At 38.3% G+C, this 18468-nt stretch overlaps 1 protein-coding gene across 3 annotated transcripts; it reads left to right on the forward strand.

Annotated features, from left to right (window-relative positions):
• Positions 1-136: 136 nt before the first annotated feature.
• On the forward strand, positions 137-17686 carry LOC126810100 (nucleolin). 3 transcript variants are annotated; one of them, XM_050535068.2, is made up of 7 exons: positions 150-295; positions 9072-9438; positions 10429-10540; positions 11199-11320; positions 11996-12149; positions 13293-13405; positions 14267-17686. In XM_050535068.2, exons 1-7 carry the CDS (start codon positions 266-268, stop codon positions 14374-14376), a joined length of 1008 nt encoding a protein of 335 aa, XP_050391025.1. In that variant the 5' UTR covers positions 150-265; the 3' UTR covers positions 14377-17686. The 3 variants fall into 3 exon arrangements, with proteins under 3 accessions (XP_050391024.1, XP_050391025.1, XP_050391026.1); XM_050535069.2 differs by lacking the exon at positions 150-295 and adding an exon at positions 6546-7188; XM_050535067.1 differs by lacking the exons at positions 9072-9438; positions 10429-10540; positions 11199-11320; ... (1 more) ...; positions 13293-13405; positions 14267-17686 and adding an exon at positions 1203-5223 and having other exon boundaries at positions 137-295.
• The last annotated feature ends 782 nt before the right edge of the window (positions 17687-18468 follow it).

Below are 18468 nucleotides of genomic sequence, written 5' to 3' on the forward strand. Positions count from 1 at the left end.
TTCTAAATTAAATAGGCCTAGCACTTGTTCCATATATTGGACAGAACTCTAAATTTTTACATCAAAAATGAAAACTTTATATTGCTTAAATTTGTAGATCCAGGCTTCAAAAATAAAAACAAAGAAAAGATAACTCGTGCATATTTCACGAAACAGGAAAACACGTGACCACGTTGTTGTTGAAGAAGGTGGTGGAAATAATCTGAAGCCATTTCATTATTTTTATATTTTCACTAAGTCTAGAGAGTTTAAGGTTATAGCAACCATGCAGCCTGTAATTTCGAAATCTATTAAGGTAAAATTGAAGGTGTAGAAAATGTATTATGTTACAGTATTTACAGTGATTAGTTAAATTCGCAGTACAACAAATTACTGAAGTGAAAAGTGCAGTCAAGAAAAACGCTTTATAATTGAGTTTCTTTTTTACACTTGAAGGCACAGCTGTAAAAATCACGAATTCTAATTATATGAGACAAAAATATCGCACTTGCAGTAATATTTTTATTTAGTAAATGATATCGGTTGTTATATTACTATGTATATTTCCATATTATTTGTTCTAATTTGTTAAAGACAAAGGGACAATGTATACTATAGTCCTGCGGATGGTACAGAAAACTGATATCGGTTGTTATATTACTATGTATATTTCCATATTATTTGTTCTAATTTGTTAAAGACAAAGGGGCAATGTATAGTCCTGCGGATGGTACAAAAAACTGAGGTCCTGTGTACACATTGTTGTGCGTGCACATATAAGAGTAGGCCGTCATGTCACTGTCCAGGCAAAATTTTCCACATCATAGAACATTATGGTGTAAAACCTCTTTCCCTAGATAAGTGCAGATTACAATCGGCGTGCCGTGCGCAGGGTATATAGTATATAGTCTATAGTCTGCGCAGACAACAAAGTGGATTCTGTGCTACACTGCAGCGAAGATTGCAATCGGCGCTAGGGGTGAAGAATGTGCCCAACATATATACAAAGAAACAAATGGGTGATGGGTGTATATACACAGTCACTCACTGTTGCATGGACAATAAACCCAGTTTCTCTAGTAACTCCACACAGATTATCAGTGTCCAAAATGTCCACAAAAACATCAAAAGAAATCAATGTAGTAAACCCCATCTCTCTCTCTCTCTCTCTCTCTCTCTCTCTCTCTCTCTTACCACTTCATTTCCTGTCATTTGATTTTCAGAAATGGTTGAATTAGGTATTTCCAGCTTTAAATGAAACATCTGTGAGTGATAAATCAACTTGAATTATGAGCCATGAGAATGGCCTGCTAATATCCAATTTACAGACATCCAATTCTGTTGCTAAAAATGGTCTTCTGGATTCAAGTAGTCGCGGTCGAACGAACTTGAGTGAAAATATCAACAATATGGAACAGACACTTCTGCCAGTCATGGCGGAACAACACACGGACAGTATCAACAGACATCTTCCGGATTTAGTGTCGTCGGAGGACACTAGTGATGTCCTGTCGCCCGTCTCTTCGGAAGAATCTAAAACAATCAAAGAAATGTCTCGCTTGTCACAAAGTCTAAGCGTTGATCAGGACGAATTTGATCCTCAATCGTTCGAGGCAGCGTGTGAAAGTGATCGACAGGCCAGTGCTTTTCATGATTCTAATTCTATGGGCGAAAGTGAAACGCTGGTGGATTTGAGCAATTTTCAGATCACAGATGAGTTAAGTCCTGAAAGCAATCCAAATGGGCGGTCACGACCAAATAGTCTTTCACTACATGACCCTCAGGAGATAATGCAATCAGAAGCAGTGAACGGTACGATGAACAATACTCATTCCAAGAAAACGATTGAGAAGAAAAAATTGTCAAACAGTCGCAGTAGAACTCAAAGTGATGTGATCATTATTCCCCCGACAAGACAAATATTGGCTGAGATAGAAGCGCAAGAATCGCTATCGAAAAGTTTGCCTCAAGGAACTATTTTACGTAAAGGTGATATGATTGAGTTTATCGCGGACGATCTACAGGAAAAGATTCGTAGAAGTAGTCCGATGTCGAAAACGGGATCCAGTAACAGTCGACGATCAAGTGTTCGCAGTACAGCTAGTTATTCTAGTAATACATCGGCCTGTACGTCCATGGCTACATCAACAGCGTCGGGTTGGTCCAGATCGCCCAGTAGTTTATTTCAGCAAAGTCCAGATGACATTCCACCTATTGACCCAAATGCCATTGTAGAACTGGAAAATCAAGCCAGAAGAGTTGCAGACGATGTTGATCTAATGCTTGGCAATCTTCGATCAAGTCTTCATAAGATGTCAGCGCGTAGCGTGGCGTGTTTAACGGCTTACAAAGACTCGGTGGATTATACATGTGATTCAGTGGACACGAGTATCAAGTCTATGTACGCGCTTATGGCTAAGTGTGAAGAACTTAGTAAGACAGTTGACCCCATTTATCAGCTAGCCAATGAAATCAAAGAAATTAAGCGATTGTTGGATTTATTTGAATCGCAACTAACTGAAAAAGCAAGCAAAACAACAAACTGAATGCGATCATAACATATCGATAGTGGTCTAACGTAATTTTTTTGCGTCAAATTATTTGTTTATGTGAAGCTAGAATTTAACAAATGAACTTGTAAAGCACCAATCTGATTAGAATACAGATCTATATTTCGTTTCGTTTTTTATACTTTCGATGGCCTACATTACATGAAGATCTGACAGGTTGTACTGGAAGGTCGCGTCAGTATTGATTGATCAATCAGCGTTGACATTTCTAGTGGTTTACCCACAGGTGCATTGCACGCCAAGAAGTCGCCGTAACAGACTGTTTCATTGGCTTATCCATCACTTCAACCAAAATGCCGATTATACAATTCTTACAGATTCTAGTGTAATAGAGACAAGTAAAACTGAATTTTGAACTATAAAAAAAACAAAATGAAATAGGATCTGTGTTTTAATCAGATTGGGTTGAAATTGATAATAAGGATAATAAGGATCATGTAAAATCAGATTTGGGAATCATAAACAAGCATTTGGTACTTTCAGGTATTAGGTACTTTTAAGTATTTGGTACTTTCAAGTATTCGTGTTTTATTAAGGATACATTTTGCCTTTTTAAAGCTGCGTAATGTAAAAGCTAAATGTGCCTGTAGCAGGTCCTTTTTTTTGGACTTCAAATGAAATGGGACTATAAATTATTATTCAGATATTTATTCACATGACAAGCTATAATCAACTCTTAAGACCAGCAAATTCAATATTGAATGGATTGGTACACTCGTGCCATTTGATATTTTAAAAGTTAAAATGGATAATCTAGACTTTGTATATTATGGTATTAATGGTACCTGACAATTAAAACTTCAAGCACTCATAACTTTACTCCAAATAAAGTAATTTAACTGCAATTTTCCATGTAATCATTGTTCATGATGTATTATTGAACTATTATAACAATAAGGGTCAGCTCTTCATCACATCTGATTAAAAAACAGATCCTATTTCGTTTCGTTTTACAGATCCTATTTCGTTTCGTTTTTTATAGTTCAATCGGGTGTTCGATCCCAGCATTAGCCGAGAAAGTTCATTCAGATTTTCCGGCGTGGTTCTCCCTTGTCAGTGATGCAGGACGGAGGGGCTGACAAGGAAAGCTGTCTAGTCGTTCGGATGGGACGGAAAACCGAGGTCCCGTGTACACATTGGTGTGCACATAAAAGATCCCCTGACAGTTGGAATTCGATATAAGAGTAGGCCGTAGTGCCGCTGTCCAGGCAAAATTGTGTCGAGTGGACGTTAAACCCCCTTTCTCTCTCTCTCTCTCTCCTTGTCATTGGTGCAGGACGGGGAGGGCCTGACAAGGACAGCTGTATGGTCATTCGGATGGGATGGAAAACTAAGGCCCTGTGTATACATTGGCGTACACGTAAAATATCCCTTGGCAGTTGGAATTCGATATAAGAGTAGGTCTTAGTGGGCCATTGTGCCGCTGTTCGGGTAAAATTTCCCTCATAGCACACTGTATGGCGTATGCCCGTCTTCATTAGCCCAGTTCAAAAATTTTGTTTTACTTATCTTCACTACACTAGGATCTGGAAGAGTTGATTTAAGACCTGCGTTCTGGATGATGTGAGGGATTAGCCAATGAAACAATCTGTTACAGCAAGATTTTGGTGTGAGGTGCATGGAACTATGGGTAACCCACTAAAAACGGCAATGCTAATTGGTTAATCATATGGTTGACGTCATAGGGTCAAAAGCCACTCGTATGACCTTTGATGCAACCTTCCACTACAACCGGTCAGATCTTCATGTAGTGTAGGTTAACGAAAGTATAAAGAAACAAAACGAAATATAGATCTGTATTTTAATCAAGATTGTGTTCAGGACGTATTATTGACCTATTATATAATATTAAAATACAGATGTGACGTAAACCTTTGATGTTGACGTACCATTATTTCAAATAATCGTACGGGCAACTTGCCAATCATACATGATCTATCCTAGATGAAATATTGGTCTCGCATGACAAATTTCAAAGAAAAAGCACGCGCGGGATAGTGTCTGTATTTTAAGTTGTTAAATGGTCTCGAGCTAAAGACATTGCGTAATATATTGAAACAACACTCGGCTAACGCTTCGTGCAGTATCAATATATTTTAATGTCTCGCTCTCTACCATTAAACCATACATAATAGCCAGATCTTTATCTAAATCTTACATGTACTGTAATGTACATGTATGCTTAAAGTTATAATTTCATATTTTCTAAGAAAGTCAAAACATAATATTTTCTATGTCTTTTGCTCAATAGGTTATCAACTCACTATTATACGATCATAGGTGTCATTCTCACACTTAAAACTCATTTACACCGGAAATAATAACACAATTACCTCCCTTGTTTTCTATTCTCTACTATGGAGTAGCTATCTTCAAACGTTGGAATTTGATGATAAAAATGATATTTTTGCCAATTTCTCAACTGGCAATAGTGAATTATAGGATTAATAGGATTATTCTTTAACAAGGTAGGACTGCTTATAAATACCATCTATTTTAAGGCTTTATTTTAATAAATTTTGAAAATATAACTTAAAAATATGAAATTTCAACTTTAAGATAAACAAAGTTTGAAAGTTTGAGATATAAGTTTCTGAAATAACCTCTGATTATTTAATATAATTATTCTTTGTCTTGTTATTATTAAATAAAGATTATTCTTTGTTTTTGAAAATTTGCCTTGATTTATAATAATACAGAAAACTGTATAATCGTCTTGCCACTCTGGCTCTTTTTCTTCTGTGAAATGGTTGTCATAATATCTTGTTTATTTCATAAAAATAAAGTTATGCGCTTGAAAACTTAAATTTAGGGGAAGTAAATCAGATTAATTCGAATAATGCCCCACCATAAATAAATCATGAGGCTAAGGCATGGTTTATTGGGTGGACATGAGGCTTAGGCGTGGTCTATTGGGTGACATGAGGTTTAGGCATGGTCTATTGGGTGACATGAGGTTTAGGCATGGTCTATTGGGTGACATGGCTGACAACTTGAAAAGGGGAGCATACCTAGTCGTTGAGATAAGATGATAACCTGAGGTCTGCTGGTGTGCACATTTGTAGTTTGTAATTCAAACTAGGGAAAATAGAAACGTTGATCTCTGGGGAAAATTCTCCCGCTTGCATTGCAGATGTAGCCACTGAAATGAAATTCATCATATGTTAGTCAAGACAGAAACATCCGAATTCTCCCACTACCATTGCAAACTTGACAACTAAAATGAAAATTGAGTTGATGAAACCTTACACCCCATTCCATTTTATTCTTTTGAAGACATTTAGTAACTGGGCAGATAAATAAACTATAACACATACTTATAGAAAACAGCTACTGATTTATTTAGGCGACGTTTTGAAGGGTATTTTCTCAACGTTATTAAGAAATACTATTAGCTTAAAAAAATCAGTATCTGTTTTCCATAAGTATGTGTGATAGTTTATTCCATTCCGTTATGATTCTCGTGAGCCATCTGCTTAAACATTGGGTCTTAACGTATAGTTGGGTCTCCTTTTGGGCCATCTGCTTAAACACAACCACATGACATATAGCGTATCACTGAGTAAGTGCACAGCTTTTAAGTTTGTTTGTGTTGCTTTAGGTATAGCTTGATCTCCGTTGTAATTTATGTGTATTTCCATGACAACCAGCTTTCCTATGGATACTGAATTACCATATCCCAGTCCTTCATGTTTATAAAATTGTGCGGGAGCCATAAAAAGCTCCTGATACCTTGAATATATGCAGTTTAAAAGTAAACAAAAACTGAAAGTAGTTTATTAATCTCAATATTTAGGAGAGCGATTTAGCTAATTTGCAGGAGTCTTTAATGACTCCTTCGAAGGAAAGCCGACGTGCGTCGAGAGGAGCAGGAGCAAAAGCTCCCCTTAAACGTGAAGGACTGATATCCTCAAGTGTATCCTGTATCTTGTATATCCTGTGGTGTATCACTCTGTCCTAGAGTGTATCCCCATCTTTGATTGCATCACTCTGTCCTAGAGTGTATTCCCTGTCTTCAGGGCATCACTCTGTCCTAGAGTGTATCCCTGTCTTCAGGGCATCACTCTGTCCTAGAGTGTATCCCCATCTTTGATTGCATCACTCTGTCCTAGGGTGTATCCCTGTCTTCAGGGCATCACTCTGTCCTAGAGTGTATAACTCTCTTCAATGGCATCACTCTGTCCTAGAGTGTATTCCCTGCCATAGGGTTTACCACTCTGTCCCAGAGTACATCCATCACTCATGACTCTGTTCTAGAGTACCTCCAACACTCTGTCCTAGAGTGCCTCCATCAATCTGGCATCACTCTGTCCAAGAGAGCATTGCATTTCTTTGTCTTGGTTTTGCATCACTCTGTCCTAGAGTGTATTGATAACTCTGTCCAGGAGTACCTCTATCTCTCATGACTCTGATCTTTCATTCATCACTTATGACTCTGTCCTAGAGTGCCTTCATCACTCTGTTCTGGGGTGCATCACTCTGTCCCAGAGAGCATTGGTTTTTTTCACTCTGTCCTAGAGTGTATTGATCACTCTGTCCAAAAGTGTGTCACTCTGTCGTGGGGTTGCATCTCTCTGTCCTAGAGCCTGTGGTAGAATCGTTGTATTATTCTGGTGTGAATTAGTTGAAGTATATGTTGGTAAGTTTGTTGTGTAATTACGATGTATATGTCCTGTCATATTCCTGAAGCAATGGCCTCAGAAATCCCTCTCTGACCATTGCTGGATTGACTTCTGATACTTGAGCTTTTGAGGGAGTGTGTCTATTATTCCGGTACAGCAACATGACAGTCCTTCGTTCAGTATAGGGTCTTCCCTAAAACTTTGGACAGTGATTTAAGGTATTAAAACGGCAAAAGTATTGTTCGTCTCCAAGCAGTATTGTTTACATTTTTGCCGTTTTGATAGCCTTGTTTGTCACGCAATTACATTTTCTGCAATATTCTGCTATGCACTGGTTAATTGGGCGTAATAAAATTGTGAGTCATGACGTAACGTTATGTAAACATATCTGGAGCTCTGTTTAAACAGAATGATGATGTTACACAGTTAGGTATTGGTGTTAATTGGACTATTGACCAGTCATAATTTAGAACAGAAATTTGCTTTGTTTACGGCAGTGCTTGAGTGGGATTAGGTCTAATCAAACGAAACTCTGCGAGGGGTATAATATCCTGTTTGTTTTATTGTAAACTCTGTACGTACATGTATATATAATCAGGTAAATTCGACCAGTTCTTGCCTCAACTGTATCTTGAACTCTTCAACCCATCATGTGTACGCTAAGTACCGTAACAGGTGCTTTCACTGAAGTCAGTCTGCTTAATTTTTGCCATTGAAATATGTGTAGACCACGGAATAGCCATATTTTATTTGGCAGGAATTTAATTGTTCAATTTAGCCATTTGTTTAAATGCTATGTACAGTTGGAGTCATGTATTCAAAATGATTTAAAACTCACCAACTTTTTAAGAATACAAGCTCTGACAATTTATGGATGAGATTTCCTTCAAAAAGTTTTTTTTTACGCCCACATTTTCATATGTTTATATTCCAAAGATCTTGGTTCCTTTTAATATTGATGCATGTCGGAAATTAACATCCTGGATTATGGCAGCTTATTTAGCTTGTTCACTGTCCATCTCTTGGGAAATGTGGGTGTATCTTGCATGGCAACCGCTTGTTTTGTTATATTACAAGTGGTATGAGGTGTTCTAGAAAGAGTAAGAAGCATATAGCTACATGTACATCTATTTTTTGTATGATACCAAATTGTATCTCTGCGCTGTTGTGTAATGTTGCTGTCTTCTATCAAGACTTGTGAAAACTTGTTGAAATGTTGCCGTGTAATAAACAAGAGTAATTGTTAACCATAAATAGTGCTTTATTTAATTATGGGGGTTTGGGTGGCCGAATAGTTAACGCGTGTGCGTTGCACTATAAAGTTTGTCATTGAGTCAAATGGCGTGGTTTTGATTACCCGGTTGTACATGTCAAGGAGTATGTCCGCCTGTCCAACCTTGTGGGTTTTCGCCGGGTACTCCTGTTTTTCCCACTGCTAAAGACCCCTACGCACAAGCCAATTAATGACATAAAATTGAACCATATGTAAGTCCCCATCTCTCTCCCTCTCCCTCTCTCTCTCTCTCTCTCTCTCTCTATTTCTCTTTGTCTCTTATTAAAATTAAATGCCATTCAAAGAGAGAGAGGGAGAGAAATGGGGTTTACCGTTCACTCGACACAAACTAGGTCATATAGGGACTAACATATGGTTTAATTTTATTTCAATAATTCGCTTGCACGTAGGGGTCTTTAGCAGTGGGAGGAAACCGGAGGACCCGGAGAAAACCAACGAGGTTGGACAGGCGACCCTACTCCTTGTCACGTACAACCGGGGATTCGAAACCACGCCAGTTCACTCAATGACAGGTCTTATGATACAGCGCGTGGCTAACCATTCGGCCTTCCACCCCCCACCCCCGCCATTCAAAGAACAATTACTGAAAAAATTTCTATTTTTCAGAAAGAGAAGACTGTAAAAGATAAAGGTGTATCTAGAAAGAAGAAAAGTAAACAACAAGCACCTGTTGTTAAAGAAGAAGAGGATTCTACAAGCGACGATGATGATGAAAGAGACAATAAATACATACGTAAAATACCTAAAAGTTCTATCAAATCGGAAGGATCAAAACAGACAGATAGCTCTGAGTCATCTGATGACGACGATGATGACGATGATGATGATGAAATCAAAGAAGAATTGGGCAACAAAAGAAAAAAGACAACACAAGTGGAAGTACCAATTAAAAAAATAAAGAAGGAAGATGATGATGATGATGATGATGATGATGATGATGAACCAATTAAAAAAATAAAGACGGAAGAAATACGTAGGTTATTTTGGGTATACTTGAATTTCAGGGGCCAAATTGTGTGCTTTAGATCATGGGGGGTTGGGCGGCTGAATGGTTAGTTAGCACGTGCATGCTGTATCATAAGGTCTGTCATTTAGTCAACTGGCGTGGTTTCGAATCCCCGGTTGTACGTGACAAGGAGTAGGGTCGCCTATCCAACCTCATGGGTTTTTTCTGGGTCCTCCAATTTCCTCCCACTGCTAAAGACCTCTACGCGCAACCGAATTATTGAAGTAAAATTAAACCATATGTTAGTCCCAAAATGACCTAATTTGTGTCGTGTGGACGTTAAACCCCATTTCATTTCATTTCTGGTGTGGTTTCGATACCCAGCTTGTTCATGACAAGGAGTAGTATTGATTTCACTGTACCGTAGTTCCCCGGTTTCCTCCCACTGCTAAAAAGGCATGACCTAGTTTGTGTCAAGTGGACATTAATATCTCTCTCTCTGGTATGTATATACACTCATTAAATCATTTGACCCCACCCCACCCCCACGGCCATTAATGACCTTGTTAAACATGCATTATGCAAGAGCAAAATCTGCTTATTACAAGTCTTTCTTTGGGCCTGAAATCTTATCTAAATTATCAATTAGACATTAATTAACTTATCCAGACCATAATAAACTTCGATGTCAAGGCTAGCCTTCGATGTTGGCTGGATTAGATTCCTATATGCCGCTAACGGCTATTGATAATTAAATCAATAAAAGTGGATAATCGAGACTATGCTGTTTATGTTAATGATTTTAGTAATGATGACCAAGACTATGCAAAAATTTCACCCGCTTCTTTCTCGGCTCATAGTGGATCAATTTGACTGAAATTTTCAGTAAATTACCTTTACACTATCTAGTTTTTAACTATTATAGCAAGAACTGCCATCTCTTTATCTTATCTCTCATAATGTATTTTTAATGATTGGAAGACAGATATTTGTTTAATTGTTTGTTTCATTTTTCAGCGTCGATTTTTCTTGGTGGATTAAATAAGGAGACAACCGCGGAAACTATCGAGGAGTATTTAACGAAGAAAGGTATCACAGTTACAGAAGTTAGGAAAAAGAAAGGAAAAAGGTTTGTATAAAATATTCTTCCTTGTAAAATCAATCAACTGTTCTAAACATATCTTTATCTCATCTGGGAGCCATGTTGGTTAAGTAGGTAAGACGCTGGCTCGTTAGCCTGGAGATCAGGTGTTCGATCCCTGTATTGGCGGAGAAAGTTCAACACGATTTTCCGACGTGGTTTCCCCTTGTCAGTGGGGTTTCCTCCCACTGCTAAAGAACCCTACGCGCAAGCGAATTATTGAAATTAATCCATATGTTAGTTGCGAAATGACCTAGTTCTTGTCATTGGTGCAGGACGGGGAGGGCCTGACAAGGACAGCTGTATAGTCATTCGGATGGGACGGAAAACTAAGGCCCTGTGTATACATTGGCGTACACGTAAAATATCCCTTGGCAGTTGGAATTCGATATAAGAGTAGGTCTTAGTGGGCCATTGTGCCGCTGTTCGGGTAAAATTTCCCTCATAGCACACTGTATGGCGTATGCCCATCTTGATTAGCCCAGTTGGAGAAGAACAGTAGGACATTAAAACCCATTTCATTTCATCTCCTCCATTAGAATTTAAAATTGTTTTTATTTCAGATTCAAACCCATGAATGACATTTTGATAATAAATAGAATACCGAAGTTTGCGAAATTGTAGTGTTTTTTTTATTATTTGAAAGGTTTGGTCACTGTGATTTAGCTAGCGAAGATGATCTGCTGAAAGCTATAAAACTCAATAAAAAAGATCTAGATGGCGCGGAAGTAGAAATTAAGAAGGCCACTGGTCCTAGACCTGTTTCTTGTAAGTTTTTTAAAGTTCGTCCATGATTTAATCGTAATCAGGCCTGGCAATAATTGTTTTACTAGCTGAGGCCTGTTTCACGGAATTTTAACTAAGATAAAATCCAAATTTTAGTAATTTGATTGGATAATATTAGATTGATATTAGTGCTTAGCCAGTCAAAATTGAAGTGTCTACTAGAATTTGGATTTTATCTTTAGTTAAAATTTCAAGAAACAGGGCCCTGATGTTTTTAAATCTGTGCCGATTTAATATCAATAGAAACAACAAATCGGTGGGTTTTCACTGGGTCCTCCGGATTCCTCCCACTGCTCGAGACCCCTACGCACTAGCAAATTATTGAAATAAATAGGGGGTTGGATGGCCGAAAGGTTAGCACGTGTGCGCTGTATCATACAGTCTGTCATTGAGTCATCTGGCGTGGTTTTGATTTCCCAGTTGTACGTGACAAGAAGTAGGGTCGCCTGTCCAACCTCGTGGGTTTTCTCCGGTTTTCCTCCCACTGCAAGCGAATTATTGAAATAAAATTGAACCATGTGTTAGTCCCGAAATGACCTAGATGTTTAACCCCATTTCTCTCTCTCTTTTGTTACCATTACAATATGTTTGTCCCGAAATGACTTAGTTTGTGTCGAGTGGACGTTAAACCTCATTTCTCTCTCTCCCTTTTTTTAGCTGATGGAAAACCGCGAAGGGGTAAAGTAGGAAAGAAAACCCTGGTTGTAAGAAACTTACATTATAAGGTGAACGAGGACAAACTACATCAGTATTTCAAGAAAGCTGTTGCCATAAGGATACCAACTTTCTCAGATACCGGAAAGTCACGGGGGTAAGAAATATTGGCTTTATCCTGGTCACCGAGTTCAGAAACCATTCTCAGACTTCAGTTGAGACTTTACTCAACATTCAATTACTGTTTATGAGAAATATTTTTGATCCAGAAACACAAAAACTTTGCACATAAGTTTTATAAAGGGCTATATTTTAGTTAAAATAAGACAAACAATTTTGTGTAAATTCTTCTTAACTTAAAGGAGGTAGATCGTTAATATTTGGTACCTAGAAATTGACACAAATGGGTCGCAATACATATAATAATGTAATATGAATGTATATAAACTGATTTACATTCAATCATTCAATCTAATTTCACATCAGTTATGTTCGGCGAAATACACCAGAAATCTCAATCGAATGGCATCTGGTAATTCCAGTCTACATAATATATTTATTGTCCCATAACTTGTGGGATATGTCTAGCCTCGTCCTTGGAGTGCGCTAAAACGCATTATGGTACACAATTCGTGTATCAATGGTAAAATGTTTATTTTGTCTTAAATATTGGATATCAGAAGCCCATCTTTTCCTGGTAATTCAAATTGACAAATTATTCGTGTGTTCAATGTTGAAGACTTTGGATGATATTGAGTTAGAGACTTGGCTACTGAGAATGCTTTGTGAACTCAGGCCTTGGAACATATAAATATAGACTAACCCAGTTCCCTTAGTGAGTAAGACGCTCGCTCGCTAGCCCGGAGGTCGTCGGTTCGATCCCGGTGTGGCCGAGAAAGTTCACCAGGATTTTTCGGGGTGATTTCTCTTGTCAACGGTGTAGGGCAGAGGTCCTGACAAGGACAGCTGTTTAGTCGTTCGGATGAGTAGGGTCGCCTTTCCAACCTCGTGGCTTTTCTCTGGGGTCCTCCGGTTTCCACTCACTACGCACAAGCAAATTATTGAAATAAAATTGAAGCATGTGTTAGTCCCGAAATGACCTAGTTTCTGTCGAGTGGACTGGACGTTAAACCCCATCTCTCTCTGATGATTACTTGATGGATTGCTGCTGATTGATTTCATTTTCATGGATTCCTGCACTTGATCAATTTTTAAATATATACCTGACTATTAGGAAAACTTCGATACTGTGGATGTATGCTTTGTTGGCTGGCAACTCAACTATAACATTTATTTCCAGGAAAGCATTTGTTGATTTCCGAGATGTAGAAGATGCAAAAGAGGCCGTGAAAGCAATGCATGGTTTGTTTATAGAAGGTCGGCAGATTTATCTGGAGTTTACACCTGAAAGTGGTGAGTTAAATCTGCCTATTGCAGGTGTTTATTTCGGCCTGAAATGTTATCTAAATTATTAATTAGACATTAACTTATCCAGACCATAATCAACTCTAGATATCATCGCTAGCCTGTGATATTTACTGGATTATGATCTCATTTGCTGCTCGACTTCCAGTCATAATTTAATCATGAAATGGATGATGGAAACTATGCTGTTTATCGTACTGACTTTAGTAATGATGATCGAATCGAGGCCGAATTCTCAGTTCATAGTGGATCAATTTGACTGAAATTTCCAGAAATTGCCTTCAGATTATCTAGTTTTTAACTATTATAGTGAGAACTTCCAGCTCTTTATCTTATCTCCCATAATGTATCTTTAAAAAATGCAAGTTATTATGTCAACATATCCTTTCCATAAGTATAACACGATCCTGAACGTCAAAATTACCTGCAACAAGTAAATTTCAACAGGTAGATTTTTGCCGTTCTTCATGAGTAGTGATAACTTTCCACCAATAAACAATTTTACTTCTTCTGGTCATAGAAATATGTGCAGAATAACTAAAATGGAGAATGGTGGAAAGTTACGACTACTCATGGAAAATGGTGGAAAGTTATGACTTCTCATGGAAAATGGTGGAAAGTTATGACTTCTCATGGAGAATGGCGGGAAGTTACAACTTTTCATGGAGAATGGTGGAAAGTTACGACTACTCATGGAGAATGGTGGAAAGTTACGACTACTAATGGAGAATGGTGGAAATCAAGTTATACTTTATGGAAAGGATATGTTGACATAATTACTTGCATTTTTAAAAAATTTATGAGGCTTCATTTGCTATTTACGTTTACCGTCTGATATTCTTCTTACAGGAAAAGCCGAAGGATTAACGGGTGATGTTAGCGAAAGAAGAAAAGTTAAAAAAGCAAAGCGAGTGAGAAAGGAATTTTCAGAAAATAAATTTGAGGATGATTCAGATTAACTGAGGAAAAAAAGAAACATTTTTTTATTAAAAACAATACGAAGATGAGAAACATTGATTTACAAAGAAACATTGTGTTGCTAAGAAACATTGTGTTACTAAGAAACATTGTGTTATTAAGAAACATTTTTATGAAGAATCTTTGTGTTATTAAGAAATTTGTGTTTCTATTAGTAAGTGCAGGGGGACTGCACCACACATAATTTACACAATATATCCAGACAAGAAATATTACGCAGATCTCAAAAACAAATGCACAATTCGAATAAAGTGAATGGATCCGGGGGCTAGCCGTAAGCGTCCATAGAAATATTGTGTTACAAATATATACTATTCAAAAAAAGTAGGGGATATTTGATTTTTAAGTGTTATTAAAGTCACCTAATGAAACTGACGAAGAAACAAATGACAAAATGAAATGAAGTTCACATTCATCGATTTATTCCAAATGATCGTTAGAGTAAGTAAGGCACAGACTGACCATTATAAGGGTAAAATGATACCCGGGGTCAAACAGCAAAGTTACCACAGCATCACAACCAAGTCAGTAACGGGTAAATCCTCCTCTGTTTGCCAAACAAGCATTGATCCGACGTGGCATACTCCTAATGAGACGTCTAAGGTCATTTTGGTCCAGATTGTCCCATTCCTGTTGCAACGCAGCAGCAAGTTCTTGGACATTGGCAGGACGTTGTTGACGTTGACGTAACCTCTGGCCAAGCATGTCCCAGACATGCTCGATGGGGGAGAGGTCGGGACTCAGTGCTGGCCAAGGTAATGTGGTGATGTTCTGTTGTTGGAGGTAACCTGTAACGATCCTGGCCCTGTGACATCTTGCGTTGTCATCCTGGAAGATGAAACGGCGACCATGACGTCGTGCGAACGGCACAACATGGACTGCCAAGATGTTGTCCCGGTAGTACTGGCCTGTAACACGCCCTGCAACAACATGTAAAGCCGTTCTTCCAGCAACAGTGATGCCTCCCCACACCATAACAGAACCACCCCCAAATCGATCATGTCTGATGACGTTAACGTCTTGGAAGCGCTCGTTTCGACGACGCCACACCCTCCTACGTCTGTCCAAAAAATCAACAGTGAACCTTGACTCATCTGAAAACATCACATTGCTCCAGCGTCGATTATCCCAGTGTTGACGATCCCTACACCAACGACGTCTTGCCTGAATGTGATGATCTCTCAAACAAGGGATCACGCGAGGACGTCGGGCGCGAAGGTGACCCCTATGCAGTCGATTCCGAATCGTCTGGCCACTCACTCTCACACCAGTGTCTGTTTGAAGACGAGCGCTGATCTGATTTGCTGTGATGACACGATTTCTCAAGGCCAAGGTACGGATAAATCGATCCTGGGCTTGAGTTGTTGCCCTTGGTCGACCTGAGCGTGGTCTGTCCTGTACAGATTGTGTATCACGGTATCTGGACCATAGCCTGCTTATGACAGACTGAGAAACATTCATCGTCCGCGCCACAACCGCCTGTGTTGTGCCGATCTGTAGCATGCCAAGGGCACGTAACCTTTCATTTTGGGTAAGCCGACGCATATCAAAATTTGTTTTCTGGTCACTAAAACAATTAAACTGATGTTTCCACCCTGGAATTCAATGCCACAATGACTGTAACATTCAAAGTCAGAGTCGTGCAAATCTTGGGTTGGACCCCCATGATGATCCCAAGCATCACCTGCATTCCATGCGGTAGCTATTGGTGCGTTTGGGCGTCACATGTAACTGGAAATGTTTCTTCTGTTAGGTTCTATAGTGACTTTTTTCGTAGTCATTTGCATATTTTAGTATTATGCCCCCAAAATCAAATATCCCCTACTTTTTTTGAATAGTATAATATGTTCGTCGATCCATTATATCACGGAACTCAAACCTTTATTATGTAAATATAGATGGACCTGGAGCATTATTCACAAATATTAAACTATGGACCCCTATAATTGGCTAAAAGCTTAAGTTTGCACCTGGATTTTAACCAATGAATTAGGACCTGTAGACCTAGGGCCTGTTTCATGAAATTTGATTGGATAATATTAGATTGATTTTAGTGCTTAGCCAATAAAAATTGAAGTATCTACTAAAATTTGGATTTATCTTTAGTTAAGATTTCGAGAAACGGGGCCCTGTACTGTTTGTTAATGATCTTTATAAAACGAAGATCATGGGTGTGTTGATTTTCATCAAACTGCTATATTTCATTGTTCCTGGTTTCAAATATCGTCATAGCAACTGTGAAATAAGATATCTTAAGGTAATTCTGAAATACAATATTTGGTATGTGACAGTTCTGCTTGCTCTTGTCTACCCTGACATAGAAAGGTGCCTAATCATTCAGATGGGACGAAAAAAACCTGAAGTCAATACATGTATACAATGGTGTTGATGTGAAAGAACCTTTGGCAGTTGGAATTTGTAACACCGCTGCCTAGGTTAAATTTTCAGTTACCATAGAAATGCAAATAACTATGTGTTAGTCTCAGATGACCAAAGTATTGTGTTGACCTAAGATTTAACCCCATCTCATTTGTCCATATTTTTGTCTTAGCTTTTGTTGGTCTATCAGGCCTGTCCAAACTTGTGGGTTTTCTCCGGGTCCTTCTGTTTCCTCTAACTGCTAAAGACCCCTACACGCAAAGCAAATTATTGAAATAAAATTGAACCAAATGTTAGTCCCTAAATGACCTAGTTTGTGTCGTGTGGATGTTAAACCCATTTCTTTCTTTCTCTTTCTTTGTAGGTCTGTCATCATTTAAAGTTGCTCATAATATATCTAATTATAAACATTGTGTATCAAATTTAAGATATGATGTATACTGATTCTGATATTGAGTTTGAAATATTGTATCGTATATTGAGTTTGAAATATCATACATTTAGTTTAAAATGTCATATTGAGTTTGAAATATCGTATATCGAGTTAAGAATATCATATATTGAGTTTGAAATATCGTGTATTGAGCTAACAATATCATATGTTGGGTTTAAAATACTGTATATTGAGTGAGAAATACTGTATATTCAAGTATATTGAGCTTAAAATACTGTAACTATATTGAAAAAATGTACATTGAGTTTAAAATACTGCATATTATTGAGTTACCAATATCGTATATTGAGTTTTAGATACTGTATATTGAGTTTTAGATACTGTATATTGAGTTTTAGATACTGTATATTGAGTTAACTATATCGCATATCAATACTGTATATTGAGTTATCAAATTGTAAACCATGTTCAGATTATGAAAAAGAATTAAGACATTAAAATAAATCACAACTTAAAATGATTTCTGTGTTTTTATTTCTGATTTTTGTCAACTATTGACCAATCTCGCACATTTGAAAGCTACAGCTTAAAGTAGCTAAACCTCTAACTCAATATCTGCCCCAGTCAACCCAACCCTCCCTCATTCACCCACATGTTGGGCCCAGCAAACCCTCATTCACCCACATATTTGTCCCAGCTAACCCAACCCTCCCTCATTCAGCACATCTGCCCCAGCCAACCCAATCGACCCTCATTCACCCACATATCTGCCCCAGCCAACCCAATCTACCCTCATTCACCCACATATCCGCCCCAGCCAACCTTCATATCTGGCCCAGTTATACCAACCCTCCCTCATTCACCCACCCACATATCTGCCGCACCTAATCCAACCCTCCCTCATTCACCCACATATCCACCCCAGCTACCCCACCCACACCCTTTATTCACCCATCCATCAGTCCCTTCTATATTATTGTAGCAAGGTGACATGTGGTGTGTCCATCAAAGCTGCCATACTCATCCTCACTACACGATTTATTCAATTACCAATCCTAAATTTAAATTGTTTATCCAATTACCAATCCTAAATTTCTATTGTTATTGTATATCCAATTACCAAAAGGGTAAGAAGTCGTGGTACCTCAAGTCGCAATCAAGCCCAAAGTCGCTGAAGATAGTATCAAGTCGAGTCTCAGGTCTTCACAAAGCTGGGTTGCATTCAAGTCAGAACCACGGTGGGTGAGAGGCTGGCTTGCTAGCCTTGGGGTCGCGGTTTTGCTCCCGCTGTTGGCCGTGA

Source organism: Patella vulgata, chromosome 2 (genome assembly GCF_932274485.2).
Source record: "Patella vulgata chromosome 2, xgPatVulg1.2, whole genome shotgun sequence".
NCBI classification, from domain to species: Eukaryota; Metazoa; Mollusca; class Gastropoda; family Patellidae; genus Patella; species Patella vulgata.